The 19,801-nt window shown below is 41.3% G+C and overlaps 1 protein-coding gene across 5 annotated transcripts in view; it reads right to left on the bottom strand.

Annotated features, from left to right (window-relative positions):
- The window catches only part of frya (furry homolog a (Drosophila)), a 92,148-nt gene that overhangs the window by 17,874 nt on the left and 54,473 nt on the right, over positions 1–19,801 (bottom strand). For all 5 annotated transcript variants that reach the window (XM_053647750.1, XM_053647751.1, XM_053647753.1 and 2 more), the window contains 22 exons: positions 19,373–19,545; positions 18,699–18,859; positions 15,645–15,755; positions 14,729–14,883; positions 13,645–13,744; positions 13,369–13,540; positions 13,003–13,262; positions 11,904–12,050; positions 10,694–10,862; positions 10,455–10,545; positions 10,206–10,288; positions 9,418–9,568; positions 9,084–9,187; positions 8,023–8,190; positions 5,041–5,242; positions 4,302–4,423; positions 3,965–4,152; positions 3,782–3,876; positions 2,701–3,314; positions 1,609–1,706; positions 1,345–1,515; positions 732–872 (listed from right to left, as the gene is read on the bottom strand). In XM_053647750.1, coding sequence (XP_053503725.1) covers positions 732–872; positions 1,345–1,515; positions 1,609–1,706; positions 2,701–3,314; positions 3,782–3,876; positions 3,965–4,152; positions 4,302–4,423; positions 5,041–5,242; positions 8,023–8,190; positions 9,084–9,187; positions 9,418–9,568; positions 10,206–10,288; positions 10,455–10,545; positions 10,694–10,862; positions 11,904–12,050; positions 13,003–13,262; positions 13,369–13,540; positions 13,645–13,744; positions 14,729–14,883; positions 15,645–15,755; positions 18,699–18,859; positions 19,373–19,545 — 3,676 coding nt within the window. The remainder of the gene's footprint in view (positions 1–731; positions 873–1,344; positions 1,516–1,608; positions 1,707–2,700; positions 3,315–3,781; positions 3,877–3,964; positions 4,153–4,301; positions 4,424–5,040; positions 5,243–8,022; positions 8,191–9,083; positions 9,188–9,417; positions 9,569–10,205; positions 10,289–10,454; positions 10,546–10,693; positions 10,863–11,903; positions 12,051–13,002; positions 13,263–13,368; positions 13,541–13,644; positions 13,745–14,728; positions 14,884–15,644; positions 15,756–18,698; positions 18,860–19,372; positions 19,546–19,801) is intronic.

A 19,801-nucleotide genomic window follows, 5' to 3' on the forward strand; every position in this document is an offset into this window, starting at 1 on the left:
CTTGTGGACTTTCTCTCTCTCTCTCTCTCTCTATATATATATATATATATATGCATCTGTTATGTGAACTAGGGCTAAATAAAAAACAAAATGGTATTTTATATGGTCCCTCTTATTTAAAAAAATAAAAACAATGAACATTTTGCAGATTCGGCAAAGGCGTGTGTAAACGTTATGACCTCAACTGTATTCTCAACATCCTCAAAGTAACATAGGTGTGAGTGAACGTGCCCTAAAATAAATTCCCATGTTTCCACCTTACCGCGAATGTATTTTGATCGGACAAGATATGTTCTTTAATATGAGCTATAAGGCTAAAGTAGCATCATGAAAATTAGCCATAAGCTCCCCTTACATGAAGTAATGAAAGAAGTACACCTCCAACAGCAAACCTTGTGGTTTATAGTCGTAATTACAACTCAATGACCTGAAATCTGATTATAACTGAAGTCTGATTATGATCATTTAAGACGAGAACAAACTGTACCCCAGTAGAGAGAGACCGAGGAAGACAGGAAAAAGTGTTTGAGAGACACGCAAGGAAAATGATTGTTTATCATTTCCTTTTAACTGTTAAAATAAATAAATAAATAAATAAATCAATCAATCCTATATTTTGTAGCCACATGTCTGACGGGGAGCTTAATCCAGAGTCAGCGTCAGGCACCGGAGATGCCTGGGTCAGTGTACTGCAGAGTCTGAGAGAGACTGAGAAAAAGGTCTCATCAAACCTGAACAAACTTCTCGATGGTGTTGAGCACGTCGGTGTTGAAGCTCTTGGCCTGGATGCCACTGAGCTCCATGTGTGTGAGCAGACTGTAGATAATCTGCAGGAGACTCTGCTGCATGCTGGGAAGGCCTTTTTCCAACAACTGCAAACATATCGCATCACACCAGCATTACGTTACACAGCCAGCTAGTTTTATGTTTATATAATACGTACAGTATGTTTTATACTGATATTGTTTTAATGTAGTTTATTTGTACAGACTGGATAATATCGATGTATTATAATAATAATATATCATATAATATATACGTCATGATGATATATCATGTCGATATAATGTTACAACGTATACAGATGAAAAAAGAAAAGAAGGAAGGCTTCACACGCATTGGAGGAAGCACGTGATAGGCTTTGCTCGCCCTGGTTGGTAACTGATGGGGGAATTGTCCTCGATTAACATATCATTTGTTGTTGGTTTCACAATTAACACAAGTGCTTAATTAACTGCTCATTTATTCATTATTTTCTCTTGTATTTTAACTGGACTTTTTTTTTTTCTTTTAAATAAAAAAAGGATCATTTAAAGGCATAACAAAAGCAAAGCGCATGTTTACCTCGGCCATGTAGGTCACCATGCAGAGTGTGTTTTCACTGAAGGCTTCATGCAGGTACCGACACACCACGTTGACCCAGGACAGGCAGTCACGTGTGTACGAGTGCGTCTTAAACAGGGTCATCACATGGGCCAGGTTAGACAGCTTCGAGTTCTTCTCATCGAGACAGACCTGAAAATTGAAATGGGCGATGAATATTTAGAGGAAGATCTCGACACTCTTCGGAAGAGCTACGCAATGACGTCTGTGTTCAGCTGAGCAGACCTGAGCGATCCTCTCAGCCACGTCCTTACAGAACTGAGTGGGACAGTCGAAGTGCTGGACCAGGTGAGGCAGGAGACAGAGGATGTTCAAAGGGAAACCTACAAGCAGCAAGAGGACATTTTACAAAACGAGACTAAACATACTGCACTCATACGATCTATACTAGAACAACAGCATACAAGAAACAGCTTATACGTAATCCATGATTAAGACTGTACTACTGAAACACTCCATGATAACACAGCTGCGTTGTTATCCATACGACGTACATGACAAACTACCTAACTACTAATTAAAGATACATCACTACTAATTCTACTCTATTAAAGATACATCACTACTAATACTACTTGAGTAAGGTTACGCTACTTTATGCATAATTAACATCACATTGATCCTATTACTCATTTAATAAAGCTGCATTACTACCAATTCTACTTCAATAAGGTGAAATACTACTGACGATACTTTTCCCAAGCTGAAATAATATTAATACTACTTCACTAATGCTGCAATGCTACCAATTCTACTTGATTAAAACAACATTAGCACTAATAGTACGTCGTTTGGGCTGCACCGTTACTTAAACTATATGATTAAAACAACATGACTATTAATACCGTGTTATTAAAGATAACAGATGTATAGTTACTGCTAGATTACGGTTATATTAGCGTACGCGTGGCAATGTAATATTACGTCACTACTATTAAAGCTGCATTAACGCTATGTTTGCCATGTACTGTTATTAGAAATGTTCAGTTCAGTTCAGGAGTGCAGCCTGGAAGTATTAGGAGTAATACTAGCGGTTTTAATCTATTAGTATTACTTGTAATGCAACCTTAGGCATTTGCTATTATGTAGTGATGCAGCATTATTTGTGTCGTATTAATGGTAATCATTTATTCACACAGCATCATCATTACTCATCTTGCATTAATAGTAATACTGTTTATAATCACGTCGTAGGAGAAGTAGAGCAATTTTTAGCCAGTAGCGTCAGCAATAATACAACCGGTATGATAATGAGACCACAGTAGTAGGAATGCATGTTAATGGTAAATCTTCCATGTAAACAGGCTAACAGCACACCTATGGACTGGGTCGTGTCCACTACAGGGAGACGGGAGATGGGCGTGAGCTGGGAGAACAGCTGCAGCGTGAGCTCAGTGGTGGACGTCGAGGTGAAGCCCTTGATCAGAAGCTGCTGGAGCCCAGAGAATCCGATCCACCTCAGCTGGCTCTGGATCTTCTCCAACTTTTCACGGTACTCTTGCTTCTCCAGAGAGATATGGGCAAGCAGCTTACCTAGCAACCGCAACGCCATCTGGTACTCAAACTCAAAATCTGACTCCATGAGGGACACGGCTGCCCAGAAGATGGTGGCAAGGAGGTTACGGGGATGGTTGGCGTTGGAGTGGTTCATGGAGAGTAGATCATCAGTGCAGGAGGTGGAGGAGTGGGAACGAAGCTTGGACAGGTTTCCCTGGCGCCGATGGGCGTGGGCATGGAGGCGGTCCAGGGTGGCACTGCGAGGAACTTCAGAGGAACGCTCTGCCTCACCGAAGCGCTTGGGCACAGAGTAGCTTCGCTGATGGCGGATTCGCTCGGATGCCGTTCCTGAACCGGGGACCAAATCCAGCTGACTGGTGCTCTTCCTGTTCATCGTGAGCTTCCCATCAATAGGAAGCTCTGGAGAAGGAGCCCTGGGAGAATATTGAAAATGTTTACACAAGAAACTAAGTTTGCTTTGACTTATTTTTACAAAAAAGTTGACGCTCGTGACCTTTGTAACAAGTTTAGACATAATCTTTATTACATGTGTGACGATGAATTAGTAAAAAAAATAATATGATGCGTTGTTTTTTAAGGAATAAAAATGTGATAGTGTTTGCAAATTGCTGCGGTATAAGATCAATGAAACTTCACGACTTGTTGCTATAGGAAGATAATCAACTTCCTGTTGGTAACAGTAACTCTGCGTCATCATTTTCAGCATCACATCACCCCGTTATTGATTACTGTCCTATAACAGCATACCACCAAATGTTTTATTCCTTACTTATAACTGCATTGCTATAAAACGGCTATGAAATAGAATTGTAAAGAAAACATCGTGTGCTAAACCCTGAGCAGAACATGAAGCGTAAAGTGAAGAGCCTGTGGTTGTTACCGTGTAAGAACCGTCATTAAATCATTGTTCTTCAGGCACTCGGCCAGGTTGTCCACTACAGATTCGAGCGTTAGGAGAAGCTCCATGACATAACCCTGAGAAGAAAATAAGCACTGTTGTTATCCGTTATGACAAATCGCATTACAAAGTATTTAATCGAATCTGGTGTTTAATCAGTCTCACCTGCACCTCCTCTCCATGTTCCCCCACCACCTCAACGAGGCGAGAGAGCAGGTCAGACACGGCCAGGGCCGAGAGCGGCTGCCTCAGAGCGCGGAACAGCTGGAAAGCGCGGCCGGCGTAATGTCTGGACGAGCTGCACAGAGCAGTCTGCAGAGCTACGTCACTCAGCTGCTGCTCCAAACACGCGCCTGAACGCAAACACACACACACACGTCACGCGCAAACACTACGTCTCTCTATCGTACAAGTGTTGCTTTTATTCCGAATGTATGACAGTTATACTAATAATCCTTTCCACATCATCATCGTCATAATGGAAAGCGCTTGAAAGTCTTGCCTGCTTTGGACTCTTTAAAGACAGAAACGATGTGATGCACGAAGTTGGTTAGCTGCTCGGTGCTTTTGGAGTGCTGGTTTTTAGGGCTGATATCTTCGTGACACCACAACGGCCCAAATGGCCTAAAGATAACAGGAAATACACCATAAATATTAAGACCGGTACGTGAAGGACGTGTGCTTTATAATAACGCTCATCGCTCGGCACATCGGAGTACGGTAAAACATCTACGATTCTCTGCGTTCATAAAAGTCTAGCTTATATGATCACAATCTGATTAGAAATGTATGATGTCATAACCACGGTTATACAACAGAGCTGCTGATGAATCGATTCTGTCTGGCCAGATGGCGTTGATGTGTGAATGTGCTCGTTCTAACACAGCACCACTTCTATAACAACTTAACAACTAACACAGGGACAAGTTCAACACAAACATACGAAAAACCGTGTGTTACTGTAGATATGATATGGTGAGAACCTGTGAGTGTTAGAAGTGTACCGTTTAGAACTGTCACAATTTTGATTAAAGATATGACAAAACATTAAAAAGTGTGCATATACTTTTGATATTATAATTAATATTTTTATGTCATTTCACTTTTTCAGCATTCATGGGAGATCATACGGTAAATCTCTCAGCAACAGATGGGTTTGTCCCAAACAGTTGCAGTGATAGCAGATCACCACTAGGTGTCAGACAACGCGAACAGATTTATTAGAGAACGTGAGCGTTCACCGTGTGCTGAGGAACTCCACAAGCTTGCTGCTCTTCTCGTCAGTGTCAGTGCTGCTCTCCAGTGTTTCCGACTCTTCGGTGGAGAAGTGCGGCAGGTTGCTGCTGCTGCTTCCCAGACTCAGACTCGAGGACGTAGACGAGGAGCTTAATCCAGAGTCAGGCACCGGAGATGCCTGGGCGTCTCGCAAGAAATCCACACCACCTGGGGACACGACATGGGTATGAAGGGAAAAAGTCCTGCAGTTCATCTCCAGTTCTGCACTTGATAAAGTTATAAAGGGTCTGAGAGCATAAACATGAGTACTTGGGACAGTCTGGATTGGACTGGATTTGGACTTGATTACATTACAATGTTGGCCCGTCGTGCTCAGCAATAAATACGTTCGTTGTCTTTACTCTGAGTGTGAAATGATTAGAAATGATGGCGTGTGATGGTCAGTTAATAATTCACATAGTACAACGCAGGTCTTTGGACTGGGGGAGGAAACTGGAGTACCCGGAGGAAGCCTTCAATGCACAGGGAGAGCATGCAGGCTCTGCACACACAGGGCGGAAGGTGGGATTCGAACCCCCAACCACGGAGGTGTGAGCAAATCATGCTGACCACTATATACGCAATATAAATATTAAAAACAATTATTCAGCAGTTCACTTAAGTCAGGAAACGCTTTCAGGAAACGTCATCATTATTTTGAGATATTAAGACATACAGTAACGCCACGAAACACTGATGAAGGGTTTATATTGTTTTCAAAATGCTACAAATGTAGAAGTGGTCTTCCTCAAATTTAATACATATACAATTAACCCTCTAACCCCGTAATGCCGGAAAACCGGCTTGCCCGTCTTTGATCTATTCCCGTAAGGACGATATACCGGCTTGGTCGTCTATGCCAAATCCCCGTAAGGCCGATATAGCGGCTTTACAGTGTAAACGTTTTCCCCGTAAGGCCGGTGTACCGGCATTACTCTGCTATGATTCCTTACTTATTTAATTAATATAGTTTGACCCGGAAGGTTGATGACGTCACGACGTGATTATGTCATTACGCCGTCATTACGATGAAGATGATCCACGCGTGAATGCTGTCGATAAACTTATGGTGTAATAGTAGAAGTGAACTAAAAATGCCAACGCGAAAAGCTAATCGTGTTCCAGCTAAAGTTACACCTACAGTGAACACAGGTACATCTAAAACAGTGAAAAAAAAAAGAAAACATACACAGTCACACAGGCGAGAGCGAGGATCCTAGATAGTGACAGAAGTGTAAGTTCAGGCCATGTCGAAACCGAAACCGATAGTGACAAATCCTTCCGTTGAAAAGAACAACCCCCCACAAGGAATCAAAAACTGTTTTTCGTTGCCGGGAATGCGACCAGTTTGTGTGCATTCGTGAAAACTGTACCTGCTGGTCTGATTACCACCAGAAAGTTGACTTTTGGCGCTAAAATGCATTTATTCAAAGGCACTGACCACGCTGATGCTCGTATGGTACTTCTAAATGAGCAGAAGGATTTTAGCGAGCGTTTTTTCGTCATTTCTCTAGTTAAGAATTGCGCTCCAAGTGGAGTAAAAACACTGAACTGCTTCATTTTCAAAGTAAGATTACACAAATACATTATTATAAGTTGTTTCAAGGCCTAAAAAATGTTCAAATTAAAATGTTGATTTTGGGGCCAATTTTGGCCCGGGAACTCAGGGTTGGCGTGCTGTTTCTATGGGGAATATAGGGTTGTGGGACATAATACTGTGGGAACTAAGGGGTAAGAGGGTTAAATGAAATAAAAATGATACAAATACACACAATTATTATTATTACGCACACCAAATATATACATATGATATCATGTAAGGACAGAGTAAGTGAGTTCAGTGAAGTAAGTGAATGAATTTATATCTATGTATGTTTAAGTAGAGGGTTGACCTCAGTGGATGATAAAGTGACTCGGAGTCAGCTGGTTATTTTCACATAACGAGACACAACCGGAGGCGAAGCGACTCGGCAGCAGAGGCGAGGCCATGACATGGGTATTAATCTCCGTCATAGTGTTATGACAGCGTACAGTGAATAATATATGATCAATGTCAGTTCGGCCGAGACCGGACACGCTCGACCGAGCGACAAATCCAAGACCTCGTCTCACACACACCAGCCGCTAGTAGATGTCCCTTTTAGGGCAGGAAGATAAAAACAGAGCAGTGGAATGCTCTAATCAGGGCACTAATCAAGCCGCCGTGTACACATGATTGTTCTTGGCTTGGCGTTCATTTTCGTCCGATAAGTACGCCCTCGCCTCTCAATCCAGACGGATGAGAATAGCACTGCTGTCTAAAGCTACTTCGGAAAACGTGTCACGTCACTGACAAGGTGTGCTTCTAAAAATAGTGCAGTATGAGGGTGTTGTTTTTTCATGAGAAGTCACAGGTCTATCGAAGTTCGACGTTCAGAGCTCATGAGAACCACTTGATCGTTGAGATCCACTGAAAAGTCTTACGAATAGTACTTCGGACACCTAACACAAGAAGCACTTAAAACAGGTACTAAACTCGAGTGTAGTAAACAATAACAAATACTTGTTGTTGCAATGTTATTGTAGTGAGCTCACATGTAGAGGCTTGTTACTGAATGTTTTATGACGGTTTACCCATAATAGGCAATTAAATAAGGAAAAAAGAAACAAGCGTTCCATCAAATACCTAAATCTTAGTATTTAAGGGGAACAGAACACAGACCGGAAACCTTTTTAGGGGGGAACATTTACATTATTTGCGCCTTCGGTGATAATATAAACCTGTAAGCTATTTTCTTTGCCAGTACACAAACTGCACCTTCCTGTCGCACTAATTCTACAAAACCACACCTACTGAAACAGCAAGCAAGAGGTATGATAACTAACCGTTTCTGCCCTTGCTTTCTGGCAGTCTAATTATGATTTAAAAGAACCCTAAGCGCAGCATGGGGCATGTAACACTGACATACCCGTGTAGAAGGACTCCGTCTGGTAGCTGGGACGGGTGCCGAGACTTTTGCCGTGCATCAGGTCTGAGGAGACCAGAGGGAAACTCCTGCTGCAGGAGAGCGTGAGGAGTAAGTGCAGGAGGAGATGTTTACAGTGCTCGAACACCTCGGGCCGACAGTGGTCCATTCCTGAGTCGGAAACACGACACAGCGTCCAACATTCAAGTTAAACTTCATGCAGCGGGATCTAAAAGGGGATCTCTAACGTGACAGGGTTTAAGACATACATTAGCACCGTGAATAAATTAGCTATAAACTGTTGAAAATATTAGCACCTTTCAATTATTATTATTATTATTATTATTTTCCATGTGATTTCTGTTCCATTTAATGTTATGGAATAGCCATAAGACAACCCTGTGACATTACCGGAAAACTGGAACGTACATACTACTCCATGGAGGAAAACCGTAAGCTGTAATGTCTTATACCCATTTTAATGAAGGGTGCCAATAATTTGAGAACTTTCATTAGGCTTAAACGTTTTGTCCTTCAAGTGCATTTAAAGTTCTATTAAAACACGAGAGCAGACAGTTAATAAACCTGCAGTTACTAAAATCAAGATATTTGGTGAATACTTTGTTAGTATTTTTGTTTTGTCTGTGACAATAATCGCATGTCTGGGGAAACTTTGATTGGCATCTCAAAAGTGTGTGCGTGTGTGTTTGTGTGTGTGTGTGTGTGTGTGTGTGATAGCAGTCTCTAAAGAAAAAGAGGTCCAAGCATTCCACAGATTTTTCTGTAGAAAGATAATTTGATATCACCCAGCACGAATCAAGCTCAGAGGAAAGATTTCACTGAATACAAAACAAGATAGTGACAATTTCAAAGCTCCATCTGATGAGTATCATCACGCCTCATGGACTCTAAAGAATCACAAGATTATGGAGGAAAAAAAAAAACCTATTCAAGATTGATTTGTGCTGTACACACGACTGCATGCAACATTAGTGATGAAACCAGTTCTGTTCCCTATACACATATAAACAAGAAAGAAGGAAAGAATATATATTATATCTCACCCAGAAAGAGGGCATGGAGCAGAAGGGGCAGGTGTATACTCCAGTCCTCTTTCACACTGTGATCCACCACCAGCTCCGTCATAAAGATCACAGCTATATTACACCTGAGGAACCAACACAGAAACAGGCTCTAAAACCGTCCTCCCAGCCGTGTATCATACAAACAACACACTTCGCGTCGTCGAACATCATTCCTTTCGACCCTTGAATGAGTGACGCTGAAGAGATATACATCGGGTGCAGTAAACAAGCAGCACTCAGCAGCGGCGGCTGCGTAAATATGTTTAATGACCATGTTGCGGACGTTCTCTGCACATGAAAAGTGTCGTCTGACCTGTGTAACGGCCCACGCAGGGTCACGGTTTCAGGCAGGAAGTCGACCAGAGGGGCCCAGCAACCTCCGTTAGCCGGCATGGGCAAAGGCAGCGGCTGATTGGTCTCCAGGACATTCATCAGCCAACCAGCATACGGTGGGAGGGGCTCATCTGCATATCAGGGAGGAAATTTTGTATATTTTACTGTATATTTATGACCTGATCAACTGCCACTGATGCGAGCTTTTACACAGTTCTGAAAAGAAACTGAAGAGGATAAGTGGTATAGAAGATGGATGGATGGATGGAAGTCTGTTATAAGATTAATCAGGACACTGTTGGGTTTCTGTGTGTAGAGTACCATGACTGCGTTTAGCTGCTAGTGGCTTAGGCCACTGGGAAAGGGAAGGGGTGTGAGCCCCCTGCTGGGCAAACAATTCACACCTCTCCACAATACCATTGGTAAAGAGATCAGACGGACAGCATGACTAAAGCTGTTTAAATAGTAAAACACTGTATACAACTGCCACGATAAAATGATAACATTTAAACCTAGTAGGCTGGGTAAAAAAAAACAAAACAGAAAAACCTAGTGCTGAACATGAGCACCCCAAAAAACAGACAGAAATTCAATTTTTACAAAGCTTTTCTCAGCCTCCTCCTCTTACCCATAATCCCCCTGTATGCGTCACAATGCAAATATGCATTTAACACAGAACTATAAACCAGGCCTCAGGCTGCGTTTGAGCTTGAGGACATCCGTCAGTCTCACCACACACAGCAGCACAGTTCACTAAAGTTCACTCACTCTTTTCCTCGTCGTACGAGCCTCCGGAGCTGTTGCTGTAACGGGACTCCAGACGGATATGAGCCCTCATCATACTTTTAAGCCTATGGCAGAGAAACACACAAAACACACAGACCTGCCTGTCAGGAATATGTCGCATGTTACAGCAATGTTGAAAATAATCCTAGTGGGTGGTACTGTCCTTAAGTTTCTCTGTTCCCGTAGGTATTTGAAGTGGATACGCGTGTAAGGTAGAAGTCGCTACTATACCTGTCCTCACTTTCTTTTGCCATTTTTGGGTCATCAAGGTCAGGAATGTTTTCCTCGATGGCGATGACTGTATTGCTGCTGGATGTCGTACCTGTAGAGATGACGTATTATCGTTTTGAATTTTGCAGTGAGAGTGAGAATCGTTGTTCTACATGGTTGTGTGTCCTGTCTAGCATTTCCTAGTGGATATTAAAGTCATATTTCAAGACAGCTGTCATTCACGCCGTGTGTGTGTATACCAGAATTGGCAGTGGGTATTTTGCTGGTGGCTGAGAAACGGTAAAACGGGGGATTGTCACAGTGCACCACCATGGGATTGACCGGGTCAGTCTGCTGGAGCTCAAACAGCAGCTCTTCCATCGTCTGGGTGGTGTTGTTCCGACACAGATAGATCACCACCTTCTTAATCTGAGAGACAGAGAGAGAGAGAGAGAGATTAATAAGTGAGACAGATATGGGCTGCTTCATCCAGTAAGGCCCTATTTAAATGACAAGATGGTGATGTTGGAGCACGTGGATGCTGATGAAATGTTCTTGGTATTGTCAGGACTATGGGTGTGGTTGGTAAATCTTAAAAATGTATTATCAAATGGCCAAAAGTTTGTGGACACCTGATCATCGCACCTATATGTGGGCCTTCTCCAAACTTTTGCAACAATACTGGAAGCAAAATTGCATAGGATGTCTTTTTATACTCTAGCATTGCAGTTTGTTTGCACTGAATTAGTATTGTTAGATGTTTTATTAATTCTGTTAATCATTCAGCCGTTTGATCAGATAATTCAGTCAGTCAGTAGTGTGAAAGTAGACGAAGTAGCCTATTTATGCTATAAAAAGGGACAACCGGGTTGTTAGGATTGAGGCTTTTAGTTAAGGCTTGAAGTCAGGAAAATACCGCATTAGCACTGGCGCTTAATTACGACGGGGTCTCGAATGTGGGAATGTAAACACATGTTTTGACCCGAGTGGGTTTGAAAATGTCACTGTGGCTGCTGCTTGTTGTGCCACTCCTCCCATGTCAGGACATTTCTGTTTATTAAAATAGAAACTGGTGAGAACAGAGAATAAATTAGCTTAATCAAATTAGCTACACAACGGGCATTATACCCACAAGTCATGCTTGCGTCCACGTGGAAATACACCCATGTTGTTGTTTGACATGCTCTGGATTCTTGTGTTGTCGCTTGAGCACCTCAGGGCTACTGGCTCTAATATTAGATGTTGTCTAACATGAGTTATCACACGCTATTTAACATTTCCAAATGACACTCATCCTCACCTCCACCCTTCAACCTTGACAACAGCAGTCTTAACAAACCTAGTTAAGTGCCTAGCGATGCCAATGGGCAAGTACGAACACACGCATGATTTCAGTTATTAGAAGTAATGGTAAGCATGCAGTTTAAGCAGGACTGATATTTCCAGAATGTGCAGTCGCACAGGACTCACGTGTGGTAGGAGAACGGTGTCGCTGCTGACGCCACACAGACTGACGAGGAACTGCAAGGTCGTACGTAGGTTACTGCTCCATTTCTCATTGGAGACCACGGCGTTCCAGGCTTGCTCCATCTCCAGGCCCGGCACATCATCACCATACTGACAAGAATTTATTGATTTATTTTATTTAAATACATAAAGCACATATCTGATGTGCTAATCTAATCAAAGTCAATAACTAATACAGCTGAATCGAATACGGATACCTGTCTAAAGAATTTATAAGAAGAGCGGTACAAAGTCCGAGATAACCACGAATAACTATTCACACAGTTATTTGTAACATTAAGACATTTTTCAACATGATTTAAACATGATCTTCATCTTCCAACTCTCATCTGATGTACTGAAACTCTGAAGTTTTTCGAGAAGCCCAAAGCTTCACATCCTTTTGTTTTGTTTGTTTTTTTTTTTTTTTTTAACTTCTTCCACCCTATGCTGTGTCTGATTTCGTTTTATATTCACGATGCACTCTTAGAAAAAGGGTTTCTTCACATAATCAAGAGTTCTCGGCCTCCAAAAAGGGTTCTAGTTTGGACCACGTTCAGGTAGAGAAGCACACACACTGTTATCGGGTTCTACACTGAAGAACCTTTAAGAATTCCCTCAGAGGAACAATTAGAGAAGTAAAACATGCTTAGACTATTAGAAATGTATTAACTAAGAATGAATGGTTCTTTGCTGCCCCAAAGGGATCTAGTTCGGAAGAGGATCACGCTCTTGTAACGTTCCAGAGGGACAACCAGTGAACCCTTAGGGGCCCAGATTGGACCTTCTTTCTAAAAGTGTATACTGCACTGTTTGGGGTGCACCCATTTTGTAGTGTTGTTTGAATTCTGCTTTAGGTGAAGATCAGACTACATTTGATAAATATTTAATGCAGAAATCCTGGTAATTCCAAAGGGATCGCAAACTTTCTCTTGTAACTGTATTGGTACTGTCTCTACTGCTTGCAGCCAATAAAAAATCTTGACGTAATCTTGCTTGGAAAATATAATTTTCCCGAATTTTGGTTACTCCTGTAATATTACGTAGTGATGTCATGGATTACCTTGGCAGTCATGAACATTAGGTTGTTGAGGACGAGCGAGGTTGCTTGTGCTGAGCCCCAGCCGGAACCCTGAAGGTGTGATGAGGGTTGGGGTATGCAGTGACCCCGCCTTCTTTTCTCCTCTACTTGGTGGGCAGGGCTGGAGGTAACCGGCAGTAGACCTCCATCCACCAGCTCGATGTTTCTGAGCCACGGCAGCAAGTAGGTCAACATCACCTGCCTCCCGTTGGCATGAGTGGAGGGAAACCTCTGGCTGACCTCTAGAGATCATGGATCACGACAGAGAAAACAAGTAAGCCTGCATGTGAGACTTGTATTTTGCGAAATAGCAACTCATTAACATGGATAACCGGATGAATCACCCACCTGAGAAGAGGGGTAGTGTAAGTTCCGGGTACATCCTGGCAAGCTGGGCAGAGAGCTGGCCCACGGAAAGACTGTAGAGGGGGGGCAGAGGCCTGTGTGTACCATACAGAATCCCGCTACTCTTCTCATCCACTATCCTCTTAGAGTACACACACAATTTAGACTCCAGAATCTAACGCAACGGAACACACAAACATGGGCACACACACGACATATTTAATCCATGATACAACTCAATCTATTTTTGATCGATGAGTCCTTTTAATCCATAATCACCTGCATCAGCTGCATAGAAATCTCATAGATCTCTCTGCTGTTGTTTGACGCTTTGAAGAGGATGAGGTTCAGCAAGGTTACCATGTCACAAGGGTAATTCCTGCATGGGAAAACCAAAAATAACGCATTAAAATGAGGTTCACGCCAATAATTTTATATATTTGCACGACATTACACATTAGAGAAGAACGTGTCAGAGTCTCCATCCAAACCATACTCATTATAGACACACCCCCTATTATTGGTTGGTGTTTAAAGTTAAATTAAAAGAAAAAAAAAACACCCAAAAAATCCTTCTCATAACTTCCAGGTGTCATACTGTATCTCTGTCCATCTTGTACTCCAACTCCCAGAATCCTTGGTGAGTCCCATCACATCACAGCCAGCACAGCAACCACCACAAATAGAAAATCTCAGAATCATATGACCCTTATTTCCCCTCACAGTCCCCTGACTACTAATTACACACACTTGTCTTTTGAGCATTGCTTAATCAATTCTATTCTGTTTTGAATATCGCCGGACTCTTCCATAATTCATACATTCATACACAACTGTGGTAACTAATTTCCAGTTATAATGTGAATGAGTTATATCGAAGTCCTCTGCATTAGTGAGTGAACATACTGTATATTTACACAAACTCCCAGAAGCTCGTGTAGGATTTTGCTCTAGGATGTAGTTTTCCGAACGAACTGGATGTTCATGAATACATGCCATCATTGCCATGTTCACGCTTTGAATGCTGCTACACCATGCAAATTTCGTTTTACCTAATAAGCAAATCGGACCTGGTTTCCAAGAAAGCCCCGAGCTGTTAAATGTCACTGTTACAGTTCAGAATAAAACTTATTGCGCTATAAAAATAAAGCACGTGAATAAATCTTAAAAACAAGCACCCTGGACACAACGAATGCCTGTAAAGTGAGTACAATGCATTTCAAATCTAACCGTACATACGACTCATTAGACACATCTGTATTTTATCTTACAGGAGGTTACGTCGATGAAACACACCCTTACGTGCACTGTATTTACCGGATAAAAAAGTTCGACTGTGGTTTTGATTTACTCCCAAACCCACCTTCTTCCACAGACAGTGGCGATGGCTTTGAAGCAGCCCGAGGCGAGTTGGTACGAGCTGGTGTAGCAGCGATCCATGGTCCAGTTGAACAGATTGACCTGATCTGGGTTCAGTTCCAGCAGGAGCACCACCACCTCACAACCCAACTGATGAACCTACAGGAAACATCATACTTCTAAATAATTCTGATTAATCCTTATGATCTGTTTAGGTGAAAATCACCAGAAGCCATTGGGATTTTTGTGGAACCTATTTACAGTGTGAAATTTGGCTGTAAAAGTAAAATAAGTGTTTAAAATGGCTGCTTGTCAGTGTAAAAGAAAGGTGCTTTTACTGACTAGATGTCGGGAAAAATACCCTGTGCTTATTTCAATAAATATGGGTTGTAGCTAATTAATGGTATAAAATTGTATAAATGCATTGCATAACTTAAAACATGAAGAAATGCTAAGTTAAAGAATTACCGACAGCATTTCTAAAACAAACAAACAAACAAACAAACAAACAAACAAAAAAAACGAATCTATATTTGACATAAATCTCATTTAATGCTATGGAACACTTACTGACAACTTAGACTTCCATTATAAGTGAGTTTCAAGTGAACAGGTTTCTGTTCTTTAAGCAGTGTATGCTTAAATCAAATAAATGATCCTGATTGAAGTCAGCGATGAAGATGTACATGCAGAAACTTGAATGGATAGCACAGGCATTTTACCATGAAATGCACTCTTATTTTCACAATAATACATGTCCTATAGGCACGGATATCCAGGCATTTGAGACTCCGTAGCAGCACAATAACATAAACCCAGATTTCCCACTGACAGATTTCGACTCAGGATGAGCCAACTTAATGGCCTTTGTTATTGTAATGTTTTGAGAATAGTATTGTGATGAATGATAGGCTGTGTACCCGCAGATCCTGGCAGGCTAAGATGTTATCCAGCCACTTGTAGAGGTAGCCGTCTGGAGAGAGACCCACGTTGTCAAACACAGGGCCACAACAAAGCACAGACGACATGGCCTGAGAGAAACAGGGGAACAACGACATGTTTAGCATTTAAACATATTATTCAGTCTAGCCCGAGACTGTGAGTTTGGAAACCAACGCATGTAGAAGTGGTTAATCATTTTATATAGTTCTGTATACATTATTTCATTTTCTTGGCGTTGGTGGGTATAAGTATGGTTTATGGTTGTGGGTCTGTAGTATTTTTGGTGTAAGAATAGTGTGTTTTTAGTGGTTTTAGTCACAGTAGTAGTAGTAGTAGGAAGAGGAGGAGGAGGAGTATAAGTATTAGTATTAGAAGTATTAATAATAGCCACAAACATAGTCTTACTGGTAATAGTAGTAGTAGGAGGAGGAGGAGGAGTACTAGCAGTAGTAGCAGTAATAGTATTAGTAATAGAAGTAGTAGTGTTGGTAGTATCATTATCAGTACTATCAGTAGTGGTAGCAGTAGTAGTTGTAGCAGTAGGAGTATTAGTAGTACTATCAGTAGTAATAGTAGTAGCAATAGTAGGAGGAGGAAGAGGAGTATTAGCAGTAGCCATACTATTAGTATTAGACGTATTAGCAGTAATAGCAGCCGTAGTACTGTTAGCAGTAGTATTAATGGTAATGGTATTAGTATTAGTATTGGGATTACTATTAGTAGTAGTATTGATGGTATTATGATTAGAATTTAGTGGTAGTAGTAGTAGGAGGAGGAGGAGGAGGAGTATTAGTATTAGAAGTATTAGTAATAGCCTCAAATATAGTCTTACTGGTAATAGTAGGAGGAGGAGGAAGAGGAGTTGTACTAGCAGTAGTATTAGTATTGGGATTACTATTAGTAGTAGTAGAAGGAGTATTATTGACGGTATTATTATTAGAATTTATTGGTAGTAGTAGTAGGAGGAGGAGGAGGAGGAGAAGCATTAATAGCATTAATAAAAATATTAGTATTAGCAGTAATAGCAGCAATAGTAGTAGTAGTATTAATAGTAGTGGTATTAACATTAGTAGTGATAGAAGGAGTAGTCTGGGTAATATTATTAGAATTTGCGATTGTAGTAGGAGGAGGAGGAGGAATATTAGATAAACTTTTTTACTCAATGATAATACAAAAAAAAAAAGTTAATGATATATCCAAATGTGGGCAAGGAGGATTTGTACTGTTTTTTCAGATTTGTACTGTTCCCACATACACACACGCACACACACACACGTTCCCAATCCCATCCGGAGTATAACATTACATTACTTTTCAGAAGAGGGATCTTTCCTAGCTCTTTACCTCACAACCAAAAGGCAGAACCTATAGAACTTTAGATTTCGTGCACTCATATCCTGTTCCACTTTACATTTTCAGACAGGTAAAAGTTCTGAAATTACATGCTTCTAGGCACAGCCACAGACTGGCATAGGATCAGTTTACATCTCTCTCACACTGTTATTCCATAGAGGTTAAAGGCAGCTCCGGAAACCGAAGACACCCGCGTCCACACGCACGTGTTCTCCGCAAAAACAATATAAATAAAAGCACAAATATTCATCACAGATTGTGAAACAGAACCCTACAGCTTTTCTCACCTCTGGTGTAGGTACACACCAATGTTTTGTCATTGCGCAATCATGCGGTACCACCGATGTCATTAAAACCGCTGCAGTCACCTATTAAATCTATTATCCAAACACAACCCTTGAATTATCAGCTTTTTTCTGCACATTCAGACCTACACAGCGACTCAAGACTGCTAATTACTCTGGATTGAGTGTGTTTATATATAAATGGCATGGGTATAAGGGTTTAATTCTCTTAATTCCTTCATTGGGTCATAACTGGCACTAAAGACAGACATTTTATTTAGCGTTTATGCTGATAATTGGAGTCAGTATAACAAAATTAGTCGTTATTATCAGCCTTGATAAATCAGGAAGTTCTTTCGAGTGGAAAGTCCTCTGTCCATGAAGCGCTTCCTGTGTGGGGAAAACTTAAAATTAAGACTTATATAAATGTTCACTTAATGTCTGTTCACGGAAAATATCACCATATCAACGATTACACCATTTTTAAAAAAAAAAAATCATTTTTTTGTGGACAATCCACCACAAAAGTCACAAAATGTTTAAGTTGTTACTATAGAAACAATAATGTGTTAGAATACGTGCATTCATAATATTATAATCTTGTGATTTGACATCCAGTACTACTCTTAGCGTTATTGTTATAGAAAATGACCTTCTCACTCAGAATTCAGCAGTGCTATAATATAAACAAGTGTAACAGCATGTCAAATTGACTCTAAATACCCATCAATCTATACAATACAATACAATACAACTTTATAGTCATCCGAGGTTAAAATTTCTATTTGACCACACCAGCAATATGAAAGACACGTACAATACAGCACAAATCTTAGCAACATCATCCCATCTATCCATCTACTACACCGCTTATCCTTTTCAGGGTCACGGGGAACCTGGAGTCTATCCCAGGGAGCATGGGGCACAAGGCAGGGTACACCCTGGACAGGGTGACAATCACATCATACATCATACATACACACTCACACACCCATTCATACACTACGGACACTTTAGACACGCCAATCAGCCTACCGTGCATGTCTTTGGACTGGGGGAGGAAACCGGAGTACCCGGAGGAAACCCCCGCAGCACGGGGAGAACATGCAAACTCCGCACCCACAGGGCAGTGTTGGGATTCAAACCCCCGACCCCGCTAAGCCGCCGTGCTTCATGTTCCAAAAATAAAACTTAAAATGAATTCTAAACTGGAACTAGATCCCTTCTACTGGAACTCCTGCTCTAATGAAGATTACATATAACTTAAATTTCTTCTCCCATTCCGTCTACATCTTATTTATTTTCCTTGAAAAGAAACTCAGAGCTTCTATATGCAGTCCAAATCAGATGAAAATCCAGAGTACTGTAAATCTAGCCGGCTCAGTGTTGCATTACCTTCAGGGCACAATACTGATATCGAGTGATTTGATGGTTCCGGTCGCTGTAGCGGTCCAGGGGTGTGAACATGATGCTGAAAGGACCGGCCCATTGACTGAAGAGGATGAAGAGGTGATGTCGTAGGCTCTGCTGGGGAAACAGGAAGCGTCGGTGGTGCACTGAAGACAGACAAAGATGTCATTATGAGTCAGCTTTGACCTTTCTAATAAAGCATTTATCATGAACTACATTTTTTTTTTTTTTTTAGTATTTACTTAACAGTCTGTAAGTGAACTCTGTGTGTCTGATTCAGACAATGTCTGATATTGTAACTCAAACATAACATTTGGTATTGATTGTGAAATCCGTTCTCTGAATGGTCGTCTCTGTCGTTTTATGAGGAAATCTGAAATAGCCGAGAATAGCTCGTCGTTCTGCCCTTTACATCATTACAATCACTGCGATTTTCAGAAGAGCCTTACAAAGAGAATTGTAAATGCTATCAGTCAGACAGAAGGGCAACAATTAAGTTAGTCATATTAATAGGAACAACTTGGAATAAAACATTTGCCAAACTTATGTTCCATCATGGAAAGTCTGAGTTCATGAACAGCAGTCACACTGTCCTCATTCAGAAGCGTCTCTGGGTTCTACACTGAGGGAACTGTTTTATTTGGGAGTTCGGTCTTTACCAGGGACACATTGTATGAGGTTGGCCACCATGGAGCTAAAGTGGGATCGGATGTCTCTGAGGATCTCCATGTCTTTGTCGTTCTCAGCCTCCAAAAGCATCCTGGTCAGATCCACATACTCCAGAAAGAGAGCGCCAAGAGCCAGAGTGTCACGTTCCAGTGCTCCATTAGTACTGAGAGAGAGAGAGAGAGAGAGAGAGAGAGAGAGAGAGAGAGAGAGAGGGAGAGCAGGAAAATTCAATTAATTCAGATAAATATAAAATATAGTGCGTCTCAAAAAGTGTAGGATAAAGCATTATTCCTGGAAATGGATCAGCTTTTGTTTATAATGAGCTCTTTCAATCATTCCTTATTAATTAGTGATGAATTTCCAGTGTAAAAACATGTGGACTAAAGCGGCTATAGAGTGCATTATGTAGGCTATATACA

This window comes from Ictalurus furcatus, chromosome 17 (assembly GCF_023375685.1).
Source record: "Ictalurus furcatus strain D&B chromosome 17, Billie_1.0, whole genome shotgun sequence".
NCBI lineage: Eukaryota > Metazoa > Chordata > Actinopteri > Siluriformes > Ictaluridae > Ictalurus > Ictalurus furcatus.